The sequence below is a fragment of the Ammospiza nelsoni genome, chromosome 1 (genome assembly GCF_027579445.1).
Source record: "Ammospiza nelsoni isolate bAmmNel1 chromosome 1, bAmmNel1.pri, whole genome shotgun sequence".
Lineage (NCBI taxonomy): Eukaryota > Metazoa > Chordata > Aves > Passeriformes > Passerellidae > Ammospiza > Ammospiza nelsoni.
Window position 1 is genome coordinate 56110099 of NC_080633.1, and position 13056 is coordinate 56123154.

Genomic DNA, 13056 nt, shown 5'->3' on the forward strand with positions numbered 1-13056 from the left:
CATATTTAAATAGTCCATATAGTTAAAATTTGTGCTAGTCTTAAAAGTAAGAAACATGTTTCTGTTTTGTCTTCACATGGTTCATTTGCCTTTGTCATGCTCTCTGTTATTTATGAACTCTCTGAAGAGTTTTGTTTCATCTCTCATTTTTTAAAAAATTTATTTTCAATTAAATCTTCTTTCCCTCTCCTTTCACAAAATTTCATCAGCTTTCCTGTTATTTTTTTCCCTCAGGATGATGCTTTGAAGTTAGTTTGTTATACTTTACTGTATGAACTACAAAGATTTTGGCTCTCTCATAGACAAAATGTTGAAAGAGAATTTGGAATTAATCTGATGTTTATCTGTCCTGCTTTAGGGCAAATTTGGGAGAAAACCTCCAAAGGAGTTTCTTCTAGCAAAAAAGAAGTGGCCCCTTTCCCAGCCAGTCTGGGAAAAGATTCCCTTGGAGAAAAGTGGAAAAAAATGTTTCTTTAACAGGCAAAGCATTCACCAGCACAAAAAATGAACAATATTAAACAACAAAACCTCTTACCACTCCGAAGAGATAATAAACTCAGAAAGTCCCCTTCATGGGTTGTAGCTCAGCTTACTCAGTCTCTTGTCAGTCTCTCCTGTGCTGGAAATGCCACGGCACAAGTCTGGCCCAGTGGGCCACAGGTGTGAGCTGCCAGTGCTCTTCTGGGCGTTCAGTCCAGAGCAGATTTATACAGTCCCAAGAAAAGAAAAAAAAAAAAAAAAGAAAAAAAAAAAAAACAAAAAACAAAAAAACCCCACACACAAACAAACAAACCACAGTCCAGGGAACTTCTCTGCCTCAGCCAGCTAAAAACTAACTGAAAACAAAGGAGAGCTCTGTCCCGCTGTCTGTCTGTCCACAGACAACACAAGTCCAGGAGCAGGAATGTGGAGGAGCGACTGCATTGTTTGAAAACAAACTGTGCACTTCTTCTCTCCCTCCTCCCCTTTGCTCTCAGAACCAGTCTTAAAGGTGCAAAACTTATTTCTGGGCAAGACAGACAAATGGGGATACAATTCAGCATCATAAAGTCACCCCATGCTATTATCTCATAGCGGATTGGCATACAAGCATGATTTGCAGGGACAGCTTCCAAGAGCTGACACACTTTTTGCTTATTTCATTCCTTCCTTTATTAAACTCTGTTGTTCAGCTCTGATTATTACTTTCTTTGGTGTTGTTCTCTGATTAATCTTTATTACTGTTTGGAAATACCACAATTTCTTTTTTAACCTACACAATGGTGGGAAAATTGTAAAGCTTAAGATTTCTTTCTCTGATACTGACAAGAATTACAGGAGACTATTTCCTGCAGCAGACTTGAAAAACTGTGAAAGCGCAGGACTTCTGTCACATATTTTAGTGCTAAAGGGAAGTGAGATAATCTTCTCCACTAGCCTGTTTTGATAATAAGCAGATCATCATAAGCTTTGAAAATACCTGCTTTTGAATAGAAGTTAATAAACTCTTGGGAAGGAAACTAGTTAATTACATAGATTGTAACAATTTCTTGGAAATGCATTCTTTTTTTTGTGAGATTTGGATACACTACTCTTTCTTCTTCTTTTTTCCTTCTTCTTTCTATATTCATCGATCCTTTTGTTTACATGCAAATGAGCCACCCTAGGAGCTAATGCTTCACATTTATTGTATATTTTTGAAAGTCAATTATGCTTCCTTGCCCTTTGTTTTCATTCTGCAAGCAAATACTTGGTATTTCATGCTTTTTACCCTTCACAATTTCTGACCTACTACCATCACAGAAATTTTGATAAGGTTTTATTCTGGATTGGTTTTATTAGCCCTTTAGAAATCAAAACCTTTTACATTTCCTTGCTCTTTTCATCTTTTGTGATACAGTCCTGCTGGTCTTGATGGCTTTGTTTTTTAAAAATTAGCTTTCTGTTTCCATGATGAAATCTACTACAAAGCAGTGAATTGTAAAGCCAGCACTTTGATGGAGATGACATCCTTTCTCTTCAGGATCTTTGCTGTCTTGTTTGCTTTGTCTTGCAAGGTTGTGGCAGGAGAAAAGGGACTAAGAGTTTCCAGCTACTTCCCTTGTGTTACTCACAAGCCTATTTTGACTTTGTTCTACTTACACTGCTTTATTTAATACCAAAAATTACAATCTGTAATTCCAGTTTTATTCTGGGTGATCTTCCTGGAATGCTGTTATGATACCTAATACTGCTAATAAAAGATAATGCTAATAAGATTTACTACACCATATTTGAAAACCTTCCTTACCCAAAATTGTTTAACAAGAGATGCTTTGGTAAGGTATGCAAGTCAGCACTTTCCCTGTATGTGCCTTAAGAGACAAGGTAGGAAACCTCAAACCTATTAGTGATGCTGTAAGACTTGGGTCATGAGATCTTGTTAGTGTGGGAATCATCAGATGCTGTCGAGGTGGTCTGCAGTGAATGTGTTGGACTAGCTGAATGTGTCTCGAATGAGTCCTGCAACCATAATACAGACTTGCTCTGGCTGTTTCTGAGCATGTGTGCCCTGATTTTTTTCTATCATTTGCAGTCTCTCCTTTTGGGAAATGGCAGACCCTTGTGGGCAATGAAAGTCCAGATCTAGACATGTAGCCTGGAAATCTTAGTTCCATTCACAGTTGCCGGGAATTGTTGCTTGAAAGTTGAATTAATGTTCTTAATCATTTGGCAATCATTCCTTGTTCACATGTCACACCTGGAAAGAAAATTGAACAGACTTCTCCACCATCAGTGCTCTCCAGTCATATCCTGGATCAGTTATGTGTAGATATGAGAAAACAGTGACATTTCTGTTTCTGATAATTTCTTGCACTCCTCACCATGCTGTCTCCCTTGCTATTAAAAAAACCCTAAACAAACAAATAACAAACAAACAAACAAACAAACCAAACAAACCAAACAAACAAACAAACAAAAAAAAACAAAAAAAAAAAACAAATCAAAACCCACCAAACAAAAAGAAACAACCCAAACCCAAGAACTATCTTGATTATGGTCAGTAGCATTGTGCAAAGTGTCTTTTCAAAAACATCTACATCTTTAATGTAAGGGGATCTTCAATACTGAGACTTGCTCCATTCTTCACTGGTTATGCAGAGATGACTGTGAAACACAGATAAAGAGCTAGACAGGTTGCTGTGTGCAGTCCCGTTGTTACCTGTGCTTCCCTGCACATGCTTAACATACTAGCGGTGGCCCCTGAGCTCTAGAAGATATCTAGAATAGATTTTGGATGCCTTAGTGCCTTTGCTGGGCCTTGAATTAAAAGGCAGTTTGTATTTGAATGCCTGTCAAAACATTTGCAGGTTGACAATGAGGTGTTACAGAAGTATTTGGCAGTCACTGTGGTAAAGGGTTTACTAAATGCAATACATTTAAGCATTTCATACAAATATTTACAGCATCTACAGTATCTAAAACCTTTGACTTCTTTTCCACCTTTTCTGTGGAAAACCAGACAATGAAATTATTTGCCTGAGATACAAATTATTAAAAGCATCTGAATAATTTATAAATCTAAGGCAAAAGTGACTTAAGCATTGTCTAGGGAATTAGGAAAAATTCCACAAACTTCAGAGCTTTCTCAAGTGTTTTAAAAATGATAAATAAATAACAAGAGGTACATCTTTTGTAGTTATCTTCCTTGTTCTCCTCATGATTCAGTGATTGACAAATACTTTTGTTTTCTGGAAAATAGTGACATTCTTCTGTATCTGAGTCTCTGCTCCTCAATTAAACTGAACTGAAAATACATACCGTGGTGGTATGTGTTTACCTGCACATATATCATCAAGTTCCCCTTGATGAACCGTGACTTTCTTGAGTTTTCCTCATTTCTCTCCTTGAAACATGGCTCTTTCAGAAGGGCACAGTTCCCCTTTCTTTGCCTTAGACCTTATTTGCTGTAGTTCAATTTACTTAGATGAAAGCCCAGGACGAACACTGGTTTGGCTTTTACGTATCAGCCAGAGAAGTTTTCTTTAAAACAGCTGTCAGTCTTCAGGGGAAAGGTAATGACATGCAACACTGACTTTCAACAGAGGATAAATAACTTATTTTAGAAGACAAAAGCCTGAGAAAATGACACCTTACCTGATTGCACTGTAATCTCTTTTCAGCACTGGCTGACCGAGCTGGAGATCTTCGCTATGATTTTTGCAGCTGCCATACATGATTATGAACACACTGGAACCACCAACAATTTTCACATCCAGACAAGGTGAGGCCACTGTAAATCATGATGAAGGGTCAGGAATTAGAGGAAGAAATCTTTGGAGAATAACAGCACAGCCACCTTGGAAAAGTGCAGGAACTTCTGCTTTCAAGTGTTGCAGGAGGAAAGTTAACTTTTTCAGGTTACATTTGATTTTCTCTTGTTCAAACATTCACAATGGAATGAATGTATTCTTCATTCCAGAGCGCTGTTTCATATTAATAACCAGGAAAAAGAAAGTTCCAAAAATATTTCCATGTAAAGTTTTCAAAGACATAAGGCTGTATAGAGTGATGTATTTTGACAAAGTATTGAAGAAGCTACTGTAATTTTAGTTTTTTCTCCTTGTTGAATTTGAGGATTTAGACAATATTGGCATAAGTCAGGCATTCAGTCATGTTTGTTGCATTCATCAGTGAATATGAACACTACACATACTATTTTCACTTCAGTGGAAAGCCACACCTGCAGCAAGGGTATATGCTTATCACTACTTAATCAGGGAAATACTTTTTTAAAGTATCATAAATTGCTGGAGCATAATTAACTGATCACAACCTAGAGGGAGCTATGTATTTTATAAAGCTTCTGCGTTGATGGCAGAGAGGAATATAAGATGAAGACAGCAGCAAAATTCAAAAGTGTGCAAGATTATGAAGTCTCTAGTTTCAATGATGATTGGACATCCAATGTCTGTGTATAATTTTGACATTAGGAGTGTACTGGTAGAAATGCCAAAATGTCTAAATGTCCTTGACTGACACTGCACGCTTGGACATTTTTAAAATGCATTGTAATTGAATTAGATTACATGTTTGTAATAAAAATAGATGTCTGTAGTGTGTTAGCTGAATCATGCTGTGCATCAATAATAGTTTCCAGGATAAAGCACACATATGCACACTAAAGACTGGGAATGTAGAAAGAAGTCTCTGTCTCTATTCTGGATGAAGCCACACTACTCTTCATACAACTTTATGCATACAGGAATTAGGGATCTGCTGTACTTTCCAAATATTTGTAAAAATATTCAAGGAAGGACAGTTGTAATTTAATTTTTCTAACATTAAACATCAGATGGTGTGAAATGTCAGGGAATAAAAATATACACTGCTCTCTTTGAAGCAGATATGAGTGACAACTATAACAAAACTTATCACCTTCTGTTGCTGTTAACTTCTTTGTCTTCAGACAAGTTTACCCATTCATCAATCACAGATCTCTGCTCTGGGGCTTAACATCAGGCATGAGGTACCTTTGATCCTACTCTGTCCCACTGGCAATTGCCTTTCCAGACAGCATAGTCTAGCACACAGATGTCAGAAATCAGTTGAGTTATATCTTGCTTACAGCCAGTTTGCTGTTCTGGAAACTGTATTGGGTCACATCTTGCAATTGCTTACTTGGGTACAGTCAGATTTTAATATCATAGAGACATCCATAAGAGTTAGGAAAAAGCCACATGGTTCTACTCTAAGTTTATATATCTCTCACAGCATTCAGTACTTGTTTTCAAGTATGTAAGAAGGCAGTTAGGTGAGTCTCATCTGGTGAAATAGATTTTTCAGTGTTCTTTAGATTTCTTTTACTGAGTAACAGCAATTAACATAGTATTACAAGAACTTTTAAAATGCTCATATCTATTCTATAGACTTAATTGCTGTAGCTGATCAAAGGAAAACTTCTGAGTCTCTTGACCCAGGGAAAAAACAACCTTTCCCATGTTTTCTTTTAAATGCTAGGTCAGACTCAGCCATTCTATATAATGACCGGTCTGTGCTTGAAAATCACCATGTTAGTGCGGCGTATCGTCTTTTGCAAGATGATGAAGAGATGAATATTTTATCTAATCTCTCAAAGGATGATTGGAGGTAAAAATTAGCATGGTGACTGCCTAGGAATATTGGAGCACCATCATAGACTGGTATTACCTTGTTTGAATAAAAATATGCATTATTGTATATTGCATATTAGTCTTTCTATACTACAAGACAAAGAACTTTAAAAGGTGTTTGTTTTGTTTATTCCTGCTTTCAATTTTCACTTCTGATAGTAAGACTAGGCTTTGTGAGAATGGGTTATAGGATACATGGGTTGACTCCCATATAATTATTAAGTATCACAGAGACACTCTTTGTATACATGTAATTGAGTGTAGACCTAGCTTTTTCTTTGTCCTAAAGCATAAATATAACCTTTATCTAATTTAACACTTCCTGTCTGGAAATTATAAATGGAACTGAAAGCAAAACATAATCCAGTCCAGGGAGCATAGATCTACTACATATGCTTAGAAGATTTAGGAAGCTGTAATTTAAAATAAGCCTCATGAAATATATGATTTATGTGCCAAAATGAGCCCATGATTAACTTTCTAATAGCCCATTATTAACTTTCTAATAGTTCAAAGTGAGTTTTCTGTTTTTCATTAATTTGAAGGGGTGATAATTTAAAAACAGCCTAGTGTGCTAGACAGGAAGGATCCAGCCCCATGGTCTTTTTCATGGGAGTGGAAGCAGCTTATGAAATCCTATGTGACACACAGTGCCTTCTACATATTCTTAAATGTAGCATAGTGCTGTGTAGTTGTTTAATCTAATTTTAATATAAATGTGGGGAAATAAGCCTGCCTCTGGGGCTGACTTCTACCAAGATGGTCAGTGAAGGCTCTGCTTGCTAATGTGTTTCACCTGAGTTTCCTATTTATTTCAACTTGTCGACAGTGATTTGATCCTATAGTCAAACACCCGGAATTTGTAGTGCTGATTTCAGTCAATGTTGTGGAGGAGTGCCCTGAAAATTCTACCCTCCATATATAGAATAGTGTCATGATGAGCAGCAAGAAGAAACAGAAAGAAAATATATCCACTGCAATGTCAAAAATCTATTTTATGTACATATGGAAATGTTTTGGCAAATATTGGCAGAAAATTACTGCTTCATTTAATGTTAGTGACGAAACATAAGGAACTAAGTTACTAGAAACATCAGTCTTAGAGCCACCATCTACAAGGAAAACTCATGTTTTGGAGTGGAGCAGCTAATTGATTATGCTTCATTGCATAGATACTGACTTTAGGAAAAGACTTTAGCCTGATTTTGAGCTGATTTTGAACTGTTTAAAGTTTCTGATTGAATCAAAGCCAGTTTCAGATATTTCTCATTGATTCTGTAGTGCCAATGTGTGTGTTCTGCTGATAAAATGTACTTAGAACCAAAGTTCTAAAAATTAACCTATCCCTTTAAAAATATTTTGACTGCCTGAGCAAAAAAATATTCAATGCTTTGGGTTGCTTATTTGTTCTCTCTCAAGTATGATTTTCTAGCTGGTAATCAAACAGCAGTGCTGAAAAATAAAGGACATTGTGTGGAAGTGCTGTAATTCCAAAACATTGTGATTTCTACGTGCTTTTCCTTTGACTGCCACTACAAAATCCCATAGGCAAACATTTGGGAAGTGCTGTAAACATCAACTGACTTCAGCAAAGCCTGTTGAAACATAAAACCCAAGAAGCCCAGAGTTTCCCCATTCTAAGACTTAAAAGTAGGACTCTCAGTATTGAAAGATGATTTGGGCAACTAATATGATATGCCCAAATTAAACTTCACATTTGTAGACTGATAAATCTCCCTCTGCAAAAGGCCTAAGTGATGTTTTTGGAATATAATTCTTGAGTACCTTTCTGAGCTGAGCCCTGACTCCTTTTTTCACATTACTGGGAAAAGAAGATCTGATGGTCTGCAATCCTAGGTATCTGTGTGGATTTTATAACTTTTTTGTATTCTGTCATCTAATTAGGGAACATATTTTTCAGGAAAGATACATAGAAAATTGGAGACACATTTCACAGTTGAAAAAATAAATGGTCATGGATTTTGTAAGGAAAGCAGATGAGAATGGAAGAGAACTTTTGGGCTACAGTCAAGAAGAAAAGAGTTGAATGCTTACTAGTGTTCCATAGAGAAATATGTACATTTCTCTGCTGCTTATTAAATATTAGAAAATTAATTCGTTGCTGCATTTTGTGAATCCCATTTGTGCAAATTATAAAATGAAAAAACTCTAACAAAGCCAGATGACAGTGAGCTAAGAAAAACTGCAAATTGAACGTATATTTTCCAATATAATGTTACAGATATCTTTTTTGACACTATATTTGTTAGTAAGTTCCATACAGTTTATTAAAATCTTTACTGCCAAGTATAAAATAAAAATAATAATTAAAATAAAGAGGTTGAATAAAGGCTGAATAAAAAGATATCTGCAAAATGTTTAGTTGTTTAGCTTTGTATAGGAGTACAGCTTCAGGAAGTAACTTTGAATTCAATACTAACTTTCTCAGTAAAGCTGCCTGGTATTTTGCCCCTCAAATAAATCTGAACCCTCTTTGTCAATCACTTTTATTTGTTTCAAGATTGTGGTGAGAAACTATGATGTTTTTTCTACTGACTTTAGTCATATGCTTTTTTTCATAAGTCATAGTGTGTGAGTGGTAGCAGGATCATGTAACATTTTCTTGTAAAATTTTGTTCCTATGCACTCAGGATGGGCACATGCATATTCTGAGTTTTATACCTTTAGTGAGAATTAGCCAATGATATTTCTTCTAATGTAGTGTTTTCCTAATTATTTCTGTAATAATAAAGTTCTGAGACTTTGACTGAACAAAATTAACCACATAGATCAGTTCAGGAGACGTAATTATTGTAACTGTGCAGTAAGTTTTCCTGGTTTAGACTTCTATAAATTCTTATCACTGTTAGCAGACTTCATTGTCTGTGGGTTTCTATGTAAGCCAGCTGAGCTCGTTTGCTGTAAAGACTGATGGAGATCAGCCTTTAGATTGTGGCTTTTGTTTTCTTTGAGAAGTGGAATTATCCTTTGAATTATCTCAGCTTAGTGAGAAACATGAAAAAAAATGATGCCACCAGTGGGTACTGTGTGATGAAGTATAGAAGAGAGAAGTGCAAGCTAACAATGTGTAGTGCAGCTCTTGGTATGTCTTTTAGGCCAGTTTCAACAACTGTAGAGTTGCTCACAGTTGGGAACAACATTGTGTGGCTATGATCTGCATTTCTGCAGTTCCTTGATTGCCACACAGGTGTTGCTTTCAATTCTGAAGCCAGAACTGGATGCTGTTCCCTGAGAAGTGTCTTGGTTAGAGACAATTCATGGGGTGGAGCTTGGGAAACAAACTACCTTCTTTTTCTGTTTAACCCCTCCCCTGTCACCAACAAAGAGAGACAAATGTAAGAAAATATAAGTTGAAAAGTAAGTTTGCTAAAATAAACCCAGCCATAATCAAAGTAATTTTTTCTAAAATAAACCCAGCCATAATCAAGATAACAGTAATAACCACAAGATACAAAGTTCTGAATCCTATGGACTCCCACAAGAACAAAGAAAACAAGATGGCAGAGATGCCCCTCCCCAATATGGAGACTTTTGTAGAAGATGACATCAGCCAGACAACAAAGAAAAGATGGTGGAGAAGATCTGTTCTCCCAACCATGTGATAGAGAGACAGAGCAAAGGAAAAAAAACCAAAAAACCAGCAGTACAACTGAACCTCCATGATTACAAAACTCCCTCTTGCCCCAAACAACAACAAAGGGGGAACAAGGATAAAAGAAAGGAATCCTGGAAAACTTGGGGAGCTATTCTTGTTCAAAACCAGTCAAATTTTACTGAACCATTTGCTCCATACCACCTGACAGGGTTTTTCCTAGTGGTGGCAGCTCTGTCAACAGTGGCAGCTGGATCGGGGGCAGCAGGTGAGTTGCAAAGCTGTAACTCATGGAGGAAGAGGGGAGGATCAGTTTTCAAGCATGACTGTCCTGCATGACAGTAGCAAAAACAAAGCTCCCAAAAAAAAGAAAAGGTCCTATTCCAGCTGCAGGGACAGGGATTCCTTGTGGCAACTGTGACCAAAAAAGTTGTTAGGACATTTCCTCCAAAACAGCCTAGGATTGACAAATGCAGTTTCTCAGATACCTGCACCAGGCAATTTTCCACAGAGTTCAGAGAGAAACTAAAGAATGCTTCTGCTTCTTTCTGCCCTGGCCCGGAGAGTATGCCCAGGAAACTCTCTTGGCAGCCCACAGAGAAACAAGAAAGAGAGCTCTGCCTGCGTTCCCCCACTCTTAAAGGGACCCTGGCACCTCCAGTCTCCATGGACCCAAAACACTGGTTCTGGATCCACTTCTGATCCCTGGGTCTTAATGAGACAGTAACACAAACTGCATGGACTGACATAGAGGAATAATAGAATACAATTCCCATTTTTTGGGTCGCCCACCCAAGACTAGCCACTCTTTATTCCATACCATCTATATCATGTCCCAATTAATATATTTTAACTATATGTGTATATATATATATACATATAAGCAACTACATACAAATACAGGTATTGTTTCAGTAGTCACTGATTGTTCGCCCAAGATGTGGATTGAGTTCATTTGGTCCATGACTGATCTAATGGGAGCAGTTCATTCTCATTGTTCATGTTATTTCCAACATGGAGTGGCATTGCCATTCAGCAACAAATGTTACATATGCAATTCAACATTATGGACTGTTCTCATCCAAAGTCAAATCCCCTCAAGGTACATGACATGTTTCCCTGTCCCACTGCATTACCTACCATATGTAACCAGGTCCTCAAGTAAAAACAACTCCATGACAGGGTTTGCCTTTGCTTGAAGTGGGATTAACCCAAACTGTTTTTCCTGACATCACTCTCATACGCGTCATGAGACATTATCTCCATCTATTGTGCACAGAGGTAATAATTGGGCCAGTTCAGTTAATTGAACCTCTGGTGTTAACTAACCAGACAGATAGCCTTTGCTAAATGCAGATGCCACAGCTTGAAGGCCCCATAAATCATTGCCTTCAGTGTTGTTTTTAACAGTCCATTGCTCTGCTTGACTTCCCCAGCAGCTGGTACAGGTGTCTGTCTATAAGGCTATTTCTGGAATGAGTCCCATTGTCTGACTTAATTTTTCAGGCGTGCCATGTTGCTATAGGGCCTGTTTTTCAAGGCCCAGCACAGTGTACTGGGCAGTGACACGAAGCAATGGGGAACATCTCCAGCCATCCAGTGGTAGTTTCTACCATTGTGGGCACACAGCATTTGCCTTGGTGGGTTTGTAGCAGTGTGATGTAATCAATCTGCCAGGCCTCCTCATACCTATATTCCGACCAATGCCCCCCATACCACAGAGACTTTACCTGCTTGGCCTGTTTGATTGCAGCCCATGTCTCACAATCATGGATTACTGGGGATATAGTGTCTGTGGTCAAATCCACTCCTTGGTCACAAGCCCATTGGTGTGTTGCAACTCTTCTTCCCTAATGACTTGAGGAATTATGGGGCCACCAAGCTAGAAATAACTTATACTTGTGTTGCCAATCTATATTTGCCTGAGACACTAATTTTGGCAGCTTGCTCTACCTGTTAATTGCTGTGAATCTCATAATCAGTTTGACTCTTAGGCACATATGTATCTGCATGACGAACTTTCATGATCATTTTCTCTACCTGGTCAGCAATGTCTTGCCATAGTTGAGCAGCCAAGATGGGTTTTCCTCTGTGCTGCCAATTGGCTTTTATCCAACTTTTCAGCCACCTCTATAAAGGTTTGCTACCAGCTATGAGTTAGTGTAAAGATAGAGTTTTGGCCACTTCTCTCACTCAGTGATATCCATAGCCAGTTAGATGGCTTTCAGCTCTGCAACCTGACTGAATTCACCTTGTCTATTGGTAGCTTCCACAACTCACTGTTTAGGGCTCCATACAGCTGCTTTCCATTCCCTATTAGACCCTGTGATACAGCAAGAACCATCAGTGGAGAGAGTGTATTGCCTCTTACTCTCTGATAGCTGCTTACAGGGTGGGGTATCCTCAGCATATGTCACCTACTCATCTTCCTCTTTAAGTGATACTCCAAAATTCTCCCCTTCGGGCCAGTTCAGTATGATTTCCAAGAACCCAGAGTTATTAGGATTTCCTGTCTAAACTTGCTGTGTGATGAGAGCCATCCACTTACTTCATGTAGCATCAGTGGCATGATATGTGGAAGAGACTTTCCGTTTTAATATCCAGCCCTGCACTGGTAGTCAGTGTGTGAGAATGACCAGTGCTTCAGTGGAAATCACTTCTAAGGTGGCTCAAACCTCTTCATAATCTGCTAAGATCACTTTTCCTGTTGGGGTGTAGTTGGCCTCATATCCTTTGTATCCCTGAACCCAAAGGTCATCCTTGAGTTTCTGCAGGCACCTTCTGCCAGAGGCTCCAGGAAAGACCATTCTTCCTGGCTGCACTGTAGAGCATGTTCTTCTCATTCTGTCCCATCCTGACTGACCCAAGGGCTAATGCATGGGCAATCTGTTCAAAGTACTGTTGTTGTTCCACATGAAATAATTTTTCTTCTGTGTCACAAGGTAGAGAGGGCTTACAGTCTGGCTGTACCCTGGGATTTGCATCCCCACAAAATCCATGTTGCCTAGGAAAACTTGTGTTTCCTTCTTGCTGGTCAGAGGGGACATAGTAGCTATGTTGCTAATAACTTCTTCTGGAATTTGTTGATGTCTGTCTTGGCACTTCACTCCTAGCAACTGAATTGCTTGTGCAGGTCCCTTGATCTTACTTTGTTTGATGGCAAAACCGACTTTGAGGACAATGTGGATTATTTTTTCCCCTTTCTCAAAAACTTCCTGTGCCATTTTACCCCAAAGGATCATGTCATCAATGTACTGTAGATGTTGTGGCTCTTCACCTTTTTCCATGGCAAATGGTGGGACTCTGCTTTCA

At 38.3% G+C, this 13056-nt stretch overlaps 1 protein-coding gene across 1 annotated transcript in view; it reads left to right on the forward strand.

Moving 5' to 3' along the window:
* LOC132074501 (dual specificity calcium/calmodulin-dependent 3',5'-cyclic nucleotide phosphodiesterase 1C-like) overlaps window positions 1-13056 on the forward strand; it is a 55226-nt gene that overhangs the window by 11203 nt on the left and 30967 nt on the right. Inside the window, exons 5-6 of the mRNA XM_059474359.1 lie at window positions 4143-4243; window positions 5980-6108. Of these exons, the coding sequence (XP_059330342.1) occupies window positions 4143-4243; window positions 5980-6108 (230 nt within the window). The remainder of the gene's footprint in view (window positions 1-4142; window positions 4244-5979; window positions 6109-13056) is intronic.